At 44.7% G+C, this 17,931-nt stretch overlaps 2 protein-coding genes across 2 annotated transcripts in view; both read right to left on the bottom strand.

Annotated features, from left to right (window-relative positions):
• Positions 1–215: 215 nt before the first annotated feature.
• Positions 216–4,321, bottom strand: LOC135367066 (male-specific histamine-binding salivary protein-like). Its single transcript, XM_064600160.1, has 6 exons — positions 4,210–4,321; positions 2,575–2,729; positions 2,132–2,316; positions 1,550–1,620; positions 1,065–1,151; positions 216–500 (listed from the first exon to the last, which is right to left on the bottom strand). The coding sequence occupies exons 1-6, from the start codon at positions 4,304–4,306 to the stop codon at positions 349–351; spliced, it is 747 nt and encodes a 248-aa protein (XP_064456230.1). The 5' UTR covers positions 4,307–4,321; the 3' UTR covers positions 216–348.
• A 3,512-nt stretch (positions 4,322–7,833) lies between these two features.
• LOC135367064 (uncharacterized) overlaps positions 7,834–17,931 on the bottom strand; it is a 416,498-nt gene continuing 406,400 nt past the window's right edge. Inside the window, exons 36-55 of the mRNA XM_064600159.1 lie at positions 16,708–16,817; positions 15,754–15,860; positions 15,055–15,228; positions 14,599–14,966; positions 14,359–14,507; positions 13,932–14,118; positions 13,746–13,830; positions 13,410–13,675; positions 13,156–13,266; positions 12,661–12,885; positions 11,771–11,845; positions 11,571–11,682; positions 10,584–10,685; positions 10,360–10,500; positions 9,737–9,877; positions 9,454–9,666; positions 9,121–9,288; positions 8,750–8,854; positions 8,578–8,657; positions 7,834–8,503 (exon numbers count right to left, since the gene is read on the bottom strand). Of these exons, the coding sequence (XP_064456229.1) occupies positions 8,131–8,503; positions 8,578–8,657; positions 8,750–8,854; positions 9,121–9,288; positions 9,454–9,666; positions 9,737–9,877; positions 10,360–10,500; positions 10,584–10,685; positions 11,571–11,682; positions 11,771–11,845; positions 12,661–12,885; positions 13,156–13,266; positions 13,410–13,675; positions 13,746–13,830; positions 13,932–14,118; positions 14,359–14,507; positions 14,599–14,966; positions 15,055–15,228; positions 15,754–15,860; positions 16,708–16,817 (3,292 nt within the window). The 3' untranslated portion in view covers positions 7,834–8,130. The remainder of the gene's footprint in view (positions 8,504–8,577; positions 8,658–8,749; positions 8,855–9,120; positions 9,289–9,453; positions 9,667–9,736; positions 9,878–10,359; positions 10,501–10,583; positions 10,686–11,570; positions 11,683–11,770; positions 11,846–12,660; positions 12,886–13,155; positions 13,267–13,409; positions 13,676–13,745; positions 13,831–13,931; positions 14,119–14,358; positions 14,508–14,598; positions 14,967–15,054; positions 15,229–15,753; positions 15,861–16,707; positions 16,818–17,931) is intronic.

The raw sequence follows: 17,931 nt of genomic DNA, 5'->3' as shown, positions 1-17,931 counted from the left end.
TTTGTTGAGTAAAAACGTTGCACGATTCAACGACCTGCCGAACTTCTAGCTGAACGAGTCATCACGCTGACTACATGAACTTTTTAAGATTAGTCGTTGCATAATACTAGTCGAGCTCGAAGCTTGTGATGCTGTTGCTTGATGTGTACATTGTTAGATAGATAGATAGGTTTAACTGGATTGTGTACATTGTTCATTGTTTGAGCAAGCTTGCAGCACATGTTTACCAACGTTTATTCGTCTGCGGGTCAGGCCACACACGTGAATCACGCAGAACAATGAAACAAAAAAGTGAAACAAAAGAAAACGTCGAAAAGGTAACTGAAAATCCATGTAATGACTCCATATCTACTGAACTGTTTTGCGGCGAGCTTCTGTGGTGCAGTTGTCGTAGTATATCTGGAATTTGAATGGAGCACAGAGGAGATCATAAATGAAATCGCAGCAGGAGGGGTAACTGTCAACGTGCTCTTCTGCCACCCAAAGTTCGCAGTCGGAATCTGAAGGTAAAAGAAGAATCATAGTCACTATAGGGCATTGAAAAGTCCTTGCAGATATAGAAAGCAAAATACCCGAAAGAGTTACAAACATAAATTTAAGTGCGCTAACCTGAACTGAAACAGAGAAGATTGTTGCGTTTTTCTAACTAACGCTCAGTGCAAAAAGAGTGGTATAGTTATTGCGCCATGAAAAAGTAGTTTATGCACACCTAAAGTGGTAGTTTATGCACCTAAATCTATATCTTAGATTTGGTGACTTTACATAGCATGGTTTACAATCGGGTACAGGTATACAATATCATGTATCACGCGCGGACTTCCGGTTATCTCAACGCCATTGTATTGCTGATGTAGTTGTGAATTAAATTCATTATTAGCAGCCCCGTCCATTACCGGCAACAATGAACAAAAGTATAGGAACTAAGCTTCAACTCTTTAATTCTCGTGTAGAGGGTACACAAACCACACTTCAATGCAAACAGATCGATTATTATCTAAAATATTCACTGAGCGGCATGACACATTATCGAACTAGAGATGTGACATGTCAATACGTATACTTGCCATTCCCTGTGTGGGGAGCTCTAACAACGTCACATTTCCCGTAATCAGAGAACATTATTGGAGAATCTGCGGTCCTGTTGCCGGAACCTGGAAGTCAACAGTCTTTATAGCATACATCCTGCACAGCGACACAAGGACCAATGCCTGAAATGGACTGCATGTTTGGAAACCAAGAGTTACTGAAGTGTTACCTATTTGTACAGCCCCGTTAACCCTCAGTCGTCAGAACACTCACACGTTAAATCGTTACTGCGTACTTGGTCACTTCTGGAGCTATACCCACAACGTTTTGGGGCCAGGCATGGTCACGCGCAATTGAAAATATAGAGCTACAACAACAAATGGAGAAGTGGTGTTCATCATTATGCGCACTTTAGGAACATTATTGTTGGACGAAAAACTTGTCAAGCAGCCATTTCTCTTGCGTGCCGCCCCCTATTTTTTGCGGTCGCACAACGTTGACTGTTTTACGCATATGTACTTACCTGCTTGAATCACATTAGGAACGGTATAGTTGTCCGTTAGAAGCGTCCTTGCTGGCACAGTATAGTTGACCCTACATTGACGAAAAGTGGTGGAAAGTTTAGGTTGACGATTGATATCCGATTGTGAGAGAAAAATGAACAATTGGTTAGGAAATGATTATCACAGTACATGTGCTCAAAATCTAATGCTTGTGAAAAACTGCCATACGTAAATAGCAAATGCAAGCCGCCAAAAAGAAACGCATTGGTCCGCCCAAAATCACGTGAGCGTGACTTCGCCCACAATTGTGTGCCACGTTGCTACGTGCTGCACCTGTCGCTAGGTAGGATTACACCATTATTAGGAGGGCACTGAATAATACGAATCCAGAGAGCAAACAATGCATTATATCGGCAGGCAGAACGCTCGGTAAGGAAACGTTACCAGCTGAGCCAACCAGCATTCGAGAAATCGCAATACAAGACTGACCCGATGTGGTGAGACGCTTTCAGTAACAAAGCACCGTCAATCCCTGGCATCTTGACCTACTTCGGCATGCAGCTAATACTGACATACAGTTTGCATTTCTCGTATATACTCACCATCTTCTAGAAGTTGTGTTGTAGAACTCCATTACCGTATAGGCTTCCATTACCGGATAGTCTCGCGTGTTATTACACGTCTGATTTGTTTGCTGAATGCTGACGCAGGGGAATGCTGCTCCAAAAGCCTTGTCTAATTGATATGTACGATACACCAGAAAACGTTTCGACGATACCGCCATGGACTGCAAGATATAACACTGTCCGTTAGAGACACTCGGAAAACCAGTCGTGTGACTTCAAACGTCAAAACACGGCTATAGTCTGCTATCGGCATTAGTTGATACCCTGCTAGTTCTTTACACATTTTACAGGAAATACGTTCCATTTGTTTTCCTTCATAGTTTCCTTCCATGTCGCTAAAGAAGGAGACTAAGAACAAAGGAAAAAAAGAGAAAAAAGAAAGAAAGAAGAGTTGCCTTCGTAGCTAAATACACACTCACCTTTGTGGCATCTTGATACTGGGAGAGATCCGGTCGGCGTTCGAAGAATGTTTCCCAATAATTTTCGGCGTTACAAGAAGCAAGCAGTACCAATATAATTAGCTTCATTTCAGATTCCCGTGACGCTGCTAATCCGTTGTCGACGTGTGCTGCCTCTAATAAGCAGGGAAACAATTGTCAGAAATGCGAGCGGGGTACTTACGAAAGGCGAAAGGGCAGCAGACAGCAGGGAATTACGAGATCACAATGGATGACTGTGCAGTCCAAGCAACTAAGGAATGAAAATAATGATACCTCTTAGTATACAGTGCCGAGAGTGATCCCAATAACCGATCGATAACTCAGAGGTTTAGTCAATTACAGGGAAATGTCATGTGCGATTTGCACGATATTTAACGGGTGTTATTAAATGCTTGGGTAAAAACTGTTAAAGAAACAATAGCTTTCAAACTCTCATGTAGTTGCGCAACTGCTTTTGCGGTGGATTTTCGTTCACCGCATGATGTATCGACTGTCATAACAAAGCAATCGTAATTCATGTCAGCATGCAGGAATACATCGAAAAAACATAACTGAAGAACCCGGGCATAAACTGTGATGCTCAAAATGATGAATAACTGAAGGGGGGCTCTTGAACATTGTTGTCGGGGGTTGGCAAAAAAAATACCTTCTTTTTCAGGAACCACAGCCAGGGAAGCGCGGACGAGAAGACACAGACTGACAGACACAAACAGGACGGGCGCTAACTTCCAACAGGTTTCTCTTAGAAAAACACTTGGGTTATGTGTCTTGTACAGGGTTAGGGTGATCTCAGAAATGAAAGTTCTTTATCAGATAAAGACACCGAGGGGGTGCTGACGCATGATGTACCGAGCGCTGCAATCTTTTCAGCTTGTATGATTTCCCTAGTGGTCTTATTAACACGCCCCCCCCCCCAACACACTTCGCTATCACATCATACTCACATAAAATAGGTTTAGATCCGCACGATTTACAATGCAATGCGAGCCACCATTCCTTCCCGTTGTTAACATTGTTGCTGTGCTCTCCAAGCCTGTCATTAAGACATTATGTTATGCTATCTTTATGCTATACCAACAAGCCCAAAGGTTCGCTCTTCTCGAACCAGAGCATTTGCTATGGGATGAATTGAGTGCATTAAAATCAAGTGCTGTTGCGCGTGATGTGCGTAGATACTCATGGGGCAGTGTTGAAAAATAAACGTACGTTCTTGCAATGAACCTACGGTGCGCATTGATTGCATGAGCAAATGATACACGAAAAAAAACGGATATTCAAGTAGTAGTAGTAGAGAGTGGAATATCGAAAAAAATAGAAAAGGAAAGGAAAGGCAAGTCTTCAAGAAACGATAAAACATACGCGGGCTGTGCACAATCACTTGCTCCACTCCAACGTTGTACTTGAAGCTCCAAGAAATCTCGTCCGAATGACACACTGAAAGTAGCGTTGTTAAAAGCGGTGACACCCGGTGAAAATAAAGATCTTACTACTTTTCTTTTCCTTCGGCGATTTCCGGTCCGCGAGATCAAACGTGCATGGTGCAAGGTGAAGGAATAAAAAAAAAATATTCGCACTGTTGGACCATGTGCTGGTGGAACGATTAATAACACGTACCTTGTGATCCTTTCACAAACGGTACAAGGGCCCTGTTTATGCTCCACTCAACTCGACCACCTTTACACCTGAAACGATCACTGCAGTCTGCTTTCATACACTATGAAACACTGATCGATGCTTCTGAACAGAACTCCGGGTGCTGGCGTTGAATAACGCTACGCGGGTAACATTGAGCTTTGACACATACATAATAGTATCCAGTAGCAACCGCAACAAACATGTTTAAACTTCGTTCCTGGGACTAGTTGCAGCCGTTCTCGTTGTTCGATCGTAGTTGAAAATACTGTCAGTATAAAGCAAAAAGCTTGCTTGCTTCCGAAGAAATAATGAAGACATAACGCCCATGTGACACCACAACGTGGATCCATGGTAACATGTACATGGAGCCCGGACGCCAGACACAGAACACGAGGTGATTCAAGCAATAACCACACTAGAGTGGACTCTGATGTATGTTTAGACAAGGACGATCAGAAATGTTTACTGTTGGTTGAATTACATATATACAAAGGAAGAGGCGGTAGCTCATGGAGCACAAGTTTCTGGACTTCTGTTTGTCCAAAGCCTGTGGAGGGTATTGTAGACGTTATATAATGCAGATATCGTATCAATTCCGTATATATGCTCTAGCCTGTCGTAGCCCATGAGCAAAACCGCAAGGAGTATTACACCAGCGCCGGCACATGTCCAGAAGTCTGGATACGTGCCGAAGAAAGCCGCCTCGAGCGTCATTGAAAACACAATGTCTCCGCAGAACTTCAGCGCAGTCACCACTACAGCAGACTCCTTCTCCAACGCTTTGCCCAGAAAGAACAGGGAGCAATAGGTGAGCTGACTCATCAGGACCAGGCTCCCCAGGAAAGCACTTCTGAATAGCTTTCGGATGTTGCCAGTGACCATGTTGACTAGAACAGAAAGTCCAAGGGTGAGACATGACCCGTTGAAGCCAAACTTCCGGACTGTAAGATGTCGCACGTACCTAGCTACCATCATCAGTTGGATCGACGCCATAACACTTCCAATAGCGAAGAGCACGCCTGTCACTTGCCTCACGTTGAGCGACAGGCCGACAGGCCGCACGACGATCAGCACGCCTATCATGGTCATCCCAATGGACATCCATTGCAGCTTGTGAATTTTCTCATGAAGAAAGAGCCACGATCCGAATGTGACGCCCACGGGGACAAGTGCATTGATTGCAACTACGTGAGTTACGTGAATGTACTTCAGTGCCATGGCCTTACACATATTGGTAGTGATGATCAGTGTCGATCGTATGACTATCAGAGGTTGCAGATGAAGAGGAGCGAAGGGCCATGCCTTGGTGTGCATCGACCCGGGCATTGAAGAAGTCAGCATAGTGAGAGCCAAATAAAAGACGATCGTGTCCTTGGGGACACGAGACAGTTGTCGCCCGGTCATAACGCTAGAGATTGCGCCAGCCATGCAATGCAGGACGGCGCATACGAAACCGTCAGCGCTAGATTCCGACACGAAGATGGCATCCTTGAATTTGGTCCGGTACTGGGAGCGGTTTGTCATGGCGCTCAAGCACGACTCGTCCTCGTATAGCACTTGAATGTCACTATATTCTGGGTCCATATCCATCATCTCGGTATTTATGGCGAGAGACACACTGCTTGCTTGATATTTATGTTGATGACGCATGCGACTCTGATGTGCTCCACCGTAGCTCTCCATGTTGTCTGCGGACGGTGTCCATGGCATAAATGGTGTAGTAACGCTTGCAGCTGCCATGACTGATTGAAGATCGCCAATTTCTTTCGCTAGACGCACCGAAGACCTGCCTGATGGCTGAAATGCAGAATTCGTCGCTTCGCGTTTCCCAACTGTGGCCTTCACTGAATCTGCACGCTGTTCGGGAGTCGGCTCGGCGGAACATAGCTCTTCAACGGGCTTCGATGGCACCCACCATGAGGGGCTAAGACAGGTAAAGAAAACAGGCAGGCTACCTGGTTGAACAGTATGTGGGCTGGGCTCTTCTGAGGGCACTCCCACAAAACGCACGGCCTGCTGCCGTTTCGTCGATGGCTTCTCGACACCCTTGGCGGAATATTCTTCAGAAGCAAGGGAACTTCTAGCCGTTGCAGCCACGCCGTCAGAAACCAGAGATGGTTCATTCCTGGTGGGAGCTCCAACAGCTGTTTGAGCGTCGTCCACTGTCTTCGTTTCACGCGCTTCCGTAAAAGCAGTGGTAGCTTCAGCCCAGGACACTCCAGGTTCAATGATACCAGTTCCTAGCGCTTCTGTCGTCGAGACGGTGTTCGTGGTGGCGTCTGTAGTTTGGTGTCTCTTCTTGGATTTTTTCTTCCGTTTCTTGCTTTTTCTGCGCTTCCTTCTGTGTACTGTTCTCTCTCGCGCACCTTCTTGTTCGACTTCGGCAACGCCTTCCCTGAATGGTTCATTCAAAGGTGGCTTCTCCTCTGCCATTTCGTCTGTCTACAACTGTATCGAGGGGGTGCCCCAAAACAACAACTGATCGCAGCACCTACCTCAGATTGCCAAGGTACCGCTGCGTTGAATCGACACGTTCTGTTTCGAGTTAGCTCGAGCACCATAGCTCGAGCGCAGGCTAGCGTCTGTCAACCTCTCCTTTTTCTGTATCTGATACCCTCGAGGAAGGCAATGTCATAAATAGTAGGCAATAGTAGTATGAGTGTTTATTTGTATAAATAAACACTCATATTCCCACGCAACATTGGTGTATCCCCCCTTTTACCCAGAGAGCATATGCAGAAGACATGGGTGTGTGTCCTCTTTGCGCTCATGTTTGCGTTCTCTCGAACGCATGTCCTCACTCATTTTCGGCAAGCTAAAGTAATATTGCTACGTTAAATCGAAAAATAATAATAATGCACCGCGTTCTTCAATGTGCTGTGATCTTAGCGTGGTTTTCCACGATATCTCGTGGAGAGTTTACTTTTCAGTAGACCGCAGGTGGCGGTGTTCCACCCACTGGAAGGTAGAAGACGTTCCCGAAAGGGACATGTATACTCGCCCTAAGAAGCTGACGCCTTCAAGTGAAAGGGGATAAGAGGCCCTCTTTCAATTGTTTGTTTCTTTCTTACAACACTCAATGAAGTAACGCAAGAAAAAAAAAAAGTAAACCGATTGCTTGCTTCAAAGGTAACGGCAGCATGTCTTGTAACGTGTTGTAATGAACGTTCTTTAGCTCAGTGAGGTATTCATCCTCCATAAGAAATCTATCATAAAAATTATGCAGGTGTCCAACGAAAGAAGAGCGCCAGAACTTCACTTCCTCAAAGCCATTGGTGAAGATGCTAGTCAGTAACTTTCGTTCTATAACGCTACCTGTTTCCTGCCTTTCATCAGACCTGGCTGTGAGATATTGCCGCAGCCAGTGATGCCATGGGATGCGTTCAACTAGCGCTGCTCAGTGGGCTAATTTATGCACAGGTTCTGTCTTACTATTACAGCATGCTTCGTTTAACGCGAATTCCCGAAACCCATAGACTGTGAAAAACAACAAGCTTTAGAAAATAAGCCCTTGCTAGCTTTAATACGGCCGTGTTTCGATGATGAAATGGGTACATAATCTACAGGCAAACAAACGTTTGCGGAGAATGAACACAGAAAAGGTGCACAAGGATGGAGTTTATCAATGGTAAATTATATTTGGTACAAAAATATCACTGCGGTAAGGCACTTTAAAGTTCTTCAGCTTGAAGAGTACAAAAATAAATAAAGGAAGAAAAGAAAACATTGCACGGTCCCAAAAACAGGGCCTGTTGAAACAGTTTAAAAACATACAATAAATGATATGAAAATGATGTTTCGGTGTTTTTTGCAAAGCCACTGGCTTAAGCATTCGGGAACGCTAAGTACAGACAATTGATGCGCACATTCTTTCACTTTCTTTTTGATAACAGTGTTGGTCTACTTGTTTCTTCTTTCTGAGCCACTTGTGCTCCTCGTTTTGCAAAGCACGTCTATGTCCAAATGCTTTAGTGCCCCCTTGCTGAGTGGCCTCGTTCTTCTGATTCGATGCAGCAGGGTTCGGCGTTGCGGGTTTGACGTTTCGCCAGATGAGGATGATGATGTCGGTGGAAGCGGAATGAAAACTTCGCGCATGGCGTGCGTTCGCCTCACACGACACTTTCGGATGGGCGACGACATTTTCCTTCCATGGGTTACGGCGGGGCGAGCGCGTGGCCTTCTTCTGCTGCTGCCACCACGAAACTCCCAAGATTCTGGAACAGACACCTGGCTTGGGGGGTAGCTGAACACGTCGTCATTATAAAAGTCAGACCTGAAAGAAAGGAGGGATTTTTTAATGAGAATACTTTCTGACGTTCATGACCGATGTTGTTCATCAGGCCTTACATGACACTGGAAATGTCACTGCTTATGTCATCTAGGCTTCCTCGAAGTTGCCCGATCATTGCTGCAGGATTGTTTCCCTGCTGTGTTGCAATTTAATGAATATGAAGTGAAGGCATACACAAACACTAGAAACGGAAACAAAGTAACAACAAAAAAGTAACCTTACACATACCTCTGGCTGCATCGCATAGCCGCAATGCGCGTGAACTGGAAAGAGTGCATTAGCTTTCTCCAGGAGCTCGTCCATTCGATATTGAAGTTCCAGCAGTAAGAACTCCTGAAACAGAGTGATATTCATCGTCACTGAAAATCAACTACAGCACGCGAAAGAAGGCATGAAACTTAATTGTATTCCTTGTCATATAGAGGCAACTAAGGGCACGCGAAGAAGGGTCTCAAGCAGAATTACGTTCCTTAACACTCAAAGACAACTGGAGTATATTCATTGGTACTTAAAAACAACTAGGGTACATGAAGGAAGGTCGATTTAATGGACAGTGTAATGGACGATTTAATGTTTGAAGACTAGGCAAGTTTCCTCACCGCCGGCACAGCTCTTCCGTCTTCGTTTCCAACACAGCCGTAATAAGACTTTCCAAACGCCACCATCATATCTTTCTTGAGCGATCTTGCAGCTCGTTTCCAGTTCAGAGACGCGCAGTTGCGACTCGATTTACACAAGCGGGTCTCAAGCATCAACGTCGTTCTAACCTGTAAAGAGATATGTCATATAGCTAGGGGTATATGGTCTGGGACTATATGGGGATATAGGATAGAATATGGGGATATATGGGGGCACACGTCATTTTCCTTGTCTCCTTCAAAAAAGGCAACGTAGCCTCCTGCAATAACTAATTTACAAACATTTTTACTCACAGCAGATAAAAACAGCACCGTGCCGCCGAGTAGGACTCCTTTCTCCAGCACTGCGATCACGTGGCACCATGGATATTCAGAATCGAATGGAACCGTGACGCCGATGCCTCGAAGGAATATTTGTAAGAACCTAATACAGTGGTGCAGCAGTCCTCGCCGCTTTCCTGTCTGATGTACGCACGATATCGCTATCATCAGTACCAACCACGACAGCTGAAATGTAAGAAATGTCTGCTAAGCATCCAGTATTACAATGTTGAGCTGTGTGCCGACGTACACGTACCCCAAGCATAAATACGACGCGCCATGTCTTCTTGATCACACGAAGGGAGTTTGAGATCTGCTCTTGACGATATTCAAGGAAGACTCGGAGGACGCTGATCATGTTTACAAACAGCATGACCCCAAGGAGAGAGCTTGCAACCTACATGAAAAGCGAGCAAAGAAAATTCGGTATATCAGGTTTCGAAGAAAGTCGCGCATTTTGTGAGTTCGCGCTAACGTCGAAATACTTTTGGAGGAGCGCAGGCCATACACGCGCTTCCAATGCTTCTGGGAAGGGTTACGTTAAGGACGTAGAATATTTTCCACAAAAATCCTCCTCTAAAGAATTCTCAAACTTCAAAACGTTGCCCACGAATGAAACGTTCCAAACGAATTGTTACGCGTGCTGCACGGAAGAAACTTACCGCGTTGCGTAATAAATATACCAAGTTGGCAACTCGCATGTTGCATCAATTATATTCTTACGTATTTCTACATCAATGTAGACCAACACTAGTGGACCCTTTTGAACGTACGACGTTAAAGAATCATTGCCAAAAATAGGAAGCTTTTTGCATTTGTCAGTGTAAATCTATACGAACTCGTTCAGTGGGATCAACTTTTAAACAGAACGCATGTTACCTGTTCATAGAGTGAGAGAATGACGACAGCATGAAATAATTCCGTCGTGTTTTCCTTAACTGCAACAGACACTTCCTCCAATGTAATGGCGTGAAGCAGGTTGCATAGAATGTAGCACAGACCGGCAATAGAGAAGACAGTCTGTAAATTGTAAGAATTAACAATTAATCCATTGATTTCCCTGCTATTCGGATAAAACAGATAACTATGGCAAGGACACGTACGTCGCAGATGTTCCAATAGTTCGAGAATGCTTGTCGTTGCAGTTTGATAATCCTCCACAAAAGGACCTTAGCGTGGTACAGAATAGTAAGCACGAGTACAACCTGTTGAATGAAGAACCACAAATGAGAGAACAAGTTTAGTACAAACGATTCGAACAGAACCCTAGCAGGCAGGGCACGACAGAGGTAACTACTATCACATATGATGCAGATTGATTGAAAGAAGCAAAATATCTCGTAGAGGCTGTACTGTGTATTAATACTGAATGCATTCAATAATAGGAAAGCGTCCTTCCGTCCCGTGGCGGTCTCCTGTAAAGCGTGCTTTCACTGCAGTGTCCCGCTGTACGCAGAAGAAGCAACCAATCTGTGTCTCCTCGCGGTTCTCTTAACTAGCAGTAGTACTGTTGCTGCGCTGTCCTAATGAATCGTGATGGCTGTGAAGGTGTGTTTCGGACCTTCGGGAGACATCTCGATATTACTGTTATTCATTACGCATCAGTCATGTGCAAGCCTCTCACGAGTGCCGATGGCTATACCAAGTTGCGTTGCAAGTCAAGGCTCTCGCAATAAGTTACCACAAGAGCGCAAAAGCGAAGAAGAGAAAGACAAAAACAAGTTTAATCACGCGCATTGCACCTTGTACATTTAATGATGCACTCTGGCTCTTCCATTCGTGAACAAAGCGCGTATTGAGTACGGTAGAACGCGCTCAGCAGCTATTTATGCCTACACGCATTCTACAGGTTCCTTTGTACTATTCTGAGAGGAAGAACAGCAGGAATGAGCAGGAATGGGAAGGAGTGGGAAGGAATGGGAAGGAATAACAAGTTGTAGTCGGCTCCTAAGAAGGATTTGTGATTCCACAACTCGCAGGACTGTTTTTGGTGACCAATGAAAAATACAATGGAACAGTATAGGAAACAACTTTTTCGCATGCTGATTCCTTTCATTAATAGAATAGATAATCAAGAAGGATGTACAGACCTTCCACAGATCATATTGCAAGGAAGAGTGCCCACCATAGCTTGACACAACGGCGTCTGCATGTAGTTGGATATTCATGCTTCCGACTTTGTTGAGAATAAGTGTGACAGCGCTGCAAGTCAAATTTATGCAATTTCTCGTAAGAGTGAAATCCCCAGTATGCGTCTCTGTCCTTCAAGTGACTGCTTGTGAAAATTTACCTCAGGTGCTTGGGTACAGGATTGTAGAGAACGAACCGTAGGGCGCTTGCAGTAACATTTTCCATGCTGACCTCACTAAACCCACAAAGAGACAAACAAAAAGTATCCATGAAAGAGCGCCACGGATGAATTTGTAAGGGGCCACAGAAGCATTGGGTACTCACTGGAAACTGTTTATAGCGAGCAGCATTGGCAACGCGGAAAGGTTGACTATGTGCGACAACTCACGTTTGGGAAGATAATTAAATTCATTCGAAGATAAAGGAGAAAGAAAACAGCGGCCGTATGATTGACAGATATGCGAGCGCAACGAACAAGCTTTCATGAAACAACATTTGGGCGTCGCCTGCTTTGAGAGCTGTGCCGCGACACTGATGATACGACGAAAAGAGACCGTTAAACCACGTGTTGAGGAAGTGCTGAATATCATTAAAGTAGTAGTACATGAGAATTACTGAACTGCTCACTACTAAAGAGGTGCAATGCTCCTTCTTAAATTCATTTTTTCCTGCGGCATGTTGTATGCCAACTATCACGCGTTGTTGCAAGAATACCGATCCTAGCAGACCTGCGTAGCGAGCGAGCGAGCGAGGTTTGATCTGCACGCCCTCTATAATCTCTCGTAGTTCTCATGGGACATATGTAGGCGTCACTTGGTGACGCAAGCGGGAATGCCAATCAGGTGTCTAGTTTTGGCTAGCAATAGGTGACTCGCTAGAGGCGCTGGTGACGTCACTCTACGTCTTCAAGGTTGCTCCGGCTGATTTTTCGGACAGTGTTAGGGTGTGAAAGATTTTTCAAGGTGAATTGCGCTCCGATAAGACTACAAACAGTCTCCACTGGATATAATATGAACATATATGGGAGTTACGTGTGCAAACTCTCCTTACCCAATGGAGTCACCTCTGCGAAGGTTATTGAAACATTCGTTTGAGCTACACAACGTCGTTAGAGACCGTTCATCATCCGTTCTCGATGCGTCTCGGATATATATATGCACAGCTGATGCACAGACGCTTCCTGTATAACTCCACAGATGCGGCGCCATTTTGGTGCTCAGAAGCGGAACAACAGAAACTGCGAACCACTCCATACTGTATTTCGTACCTGTGGATCTGTTTGGAGAAACTGAGTAAGCTTCATCTTCCTTACAGAGACCATAGACGTGTAAGACCCAAGAACGACATGTTTAAGCCCATCCCTAGGCTCTTTCCTATTGGCTGGAATGGAGACATATACGCTACATAGGCGCCACGTGGTGGCGTTGTAGTAAGATTTCTCGTGAGCAGTAACTCGGTTAGGGTTGACGGACTATATTTCATGTTGTTCTTAGGTTGGACACGAAATACTGTCAGCAACAACGTAATTCATGTGTAAGGCCACACCTCTGAAACGTATTCAAAATAGCCATTTTCTGTCTGTACTTTGCAGATAAATCCTCTTCAAATGAAATCTGGAGCAGGAGGGTTGTGGTGACCGCACATATCGCGAAGTACCTGAAATTAAAGTAGCGAGCGTTTTGAGGAAGGGCAAAGCTCTAAAATTGCGATGTGGTTAATCATTCTGTATCCAATATCGAGGCTTAACTACACTGAATTTCGCGGTGGATTTCTACCGAGTACGAATGAGACGAAGTTACCTGAACGAGCGAATTGCACGTGAAGTCCAGAGAGCGGCATTTCTCGCGTGCATCAGAACGCTCTCCGGTGCTCGTGGAGCGTAAGTGTTCCAAGTTCCACTCGCGGATTTCAGATTGCCGGTGAGGTGGCACCCCTTGGCGCGGCGTATTTTCGTGTAGCACTCAATGAGTTTCCTTACACCTTTACCACACTTGCAGTTCAGAATGAAGGCACTTTCTTGGCGAAGGCACGACTGTGCAGTGCGAAGAAGAGCTATGCAGAATGCCTAGAAAGAAGCAAAATTTGTTTTTGGCGCAATGCAGGAAACCCCGTCGATCTCCAAAAGCGCCACCTACCTGGATAGGGTATAAAAGAACTACAGAAAAGATGACAGACAGGAGGGTGAGTTGAAGGCACAGTGTGTTACACAACACCTGAAAGCTAAATGACAAAAATTCTTGGCTCAGCAAAGAAGTCTATAACATAATAATTAACAATAATGAAACTGCTGAAACGAGTTCTCAATGAGGTCAGAAACTCACGTGCGGGTGTAGCTAAGGACTAAAACTGTTGACGTGCAGATTCCACATAATGTGACAGCACACGCAAAAACTGACACCCAGCTGGGGAGAGGTTCTGTGTCATCCGTGACAATTGAAGGCACTTGGTATGCCATCTCAGAAACATATTCTTCATTCCGAGCATCTCTAACAATGGTCGACTTCTCTTCTGAAAATGTGAAGAAAAAAGAGAAACTATCGTATCTACGAATCTACGATGCTTTGTGTGGCTTGAATCTATGTGCCATAATCTTTATTAAAAAGGAATTGGAGCGAAGAGTGGAAGTCATGCGAAGGTGGTGAGTGGCACAATAGGAAGAACAGTTCTCAGTAAAATACAACATGGGGTGTTCTGGAGACATTCTAATGTCTTTACTACAACTGCATACGTGAAGGCGTTATGGATTACCAAGGCACCGATGTGGGTTTTGCTGATCAGGATCTTCGTGGTTCGGGCTTTCACAACCGAGCGAACTTGCCAATGTCGGATGCCTTCGAGCCCACACTTTAAAATGATGCCACTTTAACAGGGCAGATTCCAAAGGCGCTAAAGAATTTCTGCAACGAGACAGTAGTACGAGACGGTGCCGATCTGATGCCGATCTGGTGCCAATCGGCCGAAAATAATTAGCAGCGTCACATCACTTACACTGATGCATTCTGATCCATCCTGTTAGATCCTTTTGGCGTCTCCGAAACGGTTGTATCAGTGAATGACGTGAGAGACCTGCCGTCATAGGTTGACAAGGACTCCTCACTGCTGTACACGAAGGCTGAACCTGGATCTGAACCGCTGTAATCCGAAGGGGTCCTGTTCCGTTTCCACGTGGCAAACGGATTGTAAAGCGAAAGCACAGCGGTGATCCGATTGACAATTGTTCCTGGTACCGAAGGATATCTGGAGTTTCTCAAAAGTGCAATTTGTACTTGGTGCGCTACATGTACTGTGCTCGCTATCACTACTGCTTGCAGAATCCTCCAGTGGGAGAGCCTCAGAACCCTAGCATGTGGGGCGGGCTGTAACATAGCAGATGTGGGAGAATGAGTCATAGCCAGAGGCATGAGCATAAGTGAAGTGTGCCAACAGCTACATAGTCTCTCTTACCTCTGGCTCAAAGTAATGTAACCACATTGCACAAAGAGCTGCAGACCACAGCAGCGTAGACAAACAGGCTCCAAGCCTCTGCACTCGGCTGAAGGTCGTGCATATTGGGGCGCTCAGGACTGAGTTCCAGAGGTGATGATCATTGAGTGCAGCCGAAAGGTTCATGTGTAATTCCTAAGGTTACATAAGAATAATACGTCTCAATCGTCCACGAATTGTAATGAGGTAATTGTATGGAATAATGGGTGAATATAAGGCAACTCCAGGTTACTTCAGAAACCACAGGTAGTGATGCAATAAAAAAATGACAACTTATAGTGGTGCCAAACGACTTGAACTACAGAAAAGAGGCAAGCAGAACTCCAGCAACCTCTTCGGTCAAGTTCGGCCTTGTGACACTGGCCGTCTTGTAGTCACAAGTATCAACTTTTCATTCCATGCAGCATATCACTCACATTCATATACAAAAGACGACACCGGTAATAATGTTTCACATGTTTTGCGCACGAGGACGTTTAACGAGGGCCACCACCACCAACGAAGTAATGATGATGTAGTGGGTAGGAGATCTCAATCACCATCACATACGATGACGCATTCGTCAGTTTTGGAAGAAACAGGTAACATGTTTTCAGACGCGGCAATTGCATTTATTTTCTTGAAACATTTGCAGGGTCCTCTTGGTAATCGCTGGCCTACCTGAATTAAATTGCACCGCCAAGGAGAGGCAAGGAGCTCTTTCTGTACTTCTCCGTCCCCTTTGTCCACGGCAAGCCAGTCATAACAGTGAAAGTAGAAGTTCCTCCCTGAAATCGAGGCACGTGCTATCAGAATTTTGCCTGAATTTGTTATATTGAAACACAAAACGCATTTCGGACAAAGGACGTATGACAAACGCATACTAAGAACTGTTACATGTAGCTACACTTGCTTGGCAAAAAACGGCCGTTTGACCCCGTCTTCATGGGCGCCAGTAATGTCAAGTTTAGCTCGTCCGTTTATGGGTAAGGGAGGAGAAGTGGCCGCACGACTGTCGCGTCGAATGGCCGGTGACTTTTTAGACTAATGATATACAGAGTGTCTGCGCCGAGTTTTGAACAGAATTCTATAAAGTGGGGAAATTGTTTTGTTAGACTAGAATACACGGGTATATATTCTAGGTCACGTGCACCACCTTATGAAAAACGGAAATGGAAAGGGAAAAACGGCACATTTGGAGGTAATTTTTATTGCTCCACGAGAAACGCGCTCGCTCTCTTGCCTTCAAATGCAAGGGAGAAAAAACCGCAGCTCTTGCTCTCCACCAATATCTTGCCGTAATGAAAATTTCTAAGAGAGTTTGCACAATGCATGACCTTGCTCTCCTCAATCTGACGTAGCGCGTGCGAGCTGAGAGAATAATTCCGCCATGTACCATACGAGCTTTCCCACGTCACGGCTTTTTGTCAGAAGTCAGCTAAACATCAGCCTAATCACCAGCAGAGTTCTGTCCTCTGCGGTTAAATCCAACCGAAGCATGTTACTAGTGAGTTTTCATTTTTTTGCTGGACATGACATCACAGCCACCACCAAATTCTTTCCCACAGGCAACGATTCGCTGAAGGTTTCTGAGGGCGAGTCTCAAATGTAATGGGCCATTAAAGAAACCCTTACCTGTAGCACAGTCAGTGACGAAGACATCTTGTAGGAACCACGAAGGGCATGGGCCACCATTATTGTGCCATATTTCTATTTTCCAGATCTCACCGAGCTCAATGTTAGCACTGATTGAGAGAAGGGAGGGAGAGGAACAAGCCGAATCACAATGTTTGCAATACCCACATTTTTTTTAATTTAATTGAAAATCCAATGTAGGACTGATCGATAGAAAATAAGTGCAAGGAATGATCGGTAGAAAGTAATCGCCAGTAAATTGGTTGATAGAAAAAGATGCCCTAGGATTGATCGATTGAAAACAAGTGCTAGAATGATTCATCGAAAACAAGCGCCAGTACCATACAAAACAGGCCCTTGGATTGATAGATAAAAACCAATCGCCAGTAAATGATCGTAGAAAAGCCCTAGGATTGATCGAGAGAAAACAAGCGCTAGGAATAACTGGAAGAAAACTTGTCAGTAAAGGGTCGATAGGAAAGGAAGCAAAGGAAAGCCAAAGGAAGGATTGAAGGACAGGAAACAGGAGTGACCTATAGAAAGCAAGCACCAGTAAATAGCTGACAGAAAAGAAACATTGTCAATGTTCGATAGAAAACAAATGTCGCGATTGACTGACAGAAAAGACGACCTAGGATAGAAAACCAGCGCCAGTAAATGGTCCATAAAAAGAAAGGCTAGGAACTGCCGATAGAAAAGCAGTCCAATGATTGATCGATAGAAAACAAGCGCCATTAAATGGTCTATTAAAAGAAGCACTAGAAATAGGCGATAGACAAGAGGCCCAAGCACTGATCGATAGAGAACAAACTCCAATAAATGGTTTATAGAAAACCGCTTTGAAGGGACGATATAAAACAAACCTTAGGATTGATCGATAGAAAACAAGCACTAGGATTGATCGACAGAAACCAAGCGCTGGGAATGGTCGGTAGAAAACAAGCGCCAGCAAATGATCGATGAAAAAGAAGCGCTAGGAATCGTCCAAAAAAACGAGCTCGAGCAAATGGCCGATGGAAAAGTTAGCGTTAGGAATGGTCGGCAGAAACGCCCTAGGATTTATTGGTAGAAAACAAGCAGTGAGATTGATCGATAGGAAACAAGCAGTGAGATTGATCGATAGGAAACAAGCGCCAGTAAATGGTTGATAGAAACAAAGCACTAAGTGTGGTAGATAGAAAACAAACGTTAACACTGATTGATAGAAAAGACGACCTAGGATAG

This window comes from Ornithodoros turicata, chromosome 8 (genome assembly GCF_037126465.1).
Source record: "Ornithodoros turicata isolate Travis chromosome 8, ASM3712646v1, whole genome shotgun sequence".
Taxonomy (NCBI): Eukaryota; Metazoa; Arthropoda; class Arachnida; order Ixodida; family Argasidae; genus Ornithodoros; species Ornithodoros turicata.
The sequence above is the reverse complement of the archived record's forward strand: the minus strand, read 5'-3'. Positions and strand labels throughout refer to the sequence as shown.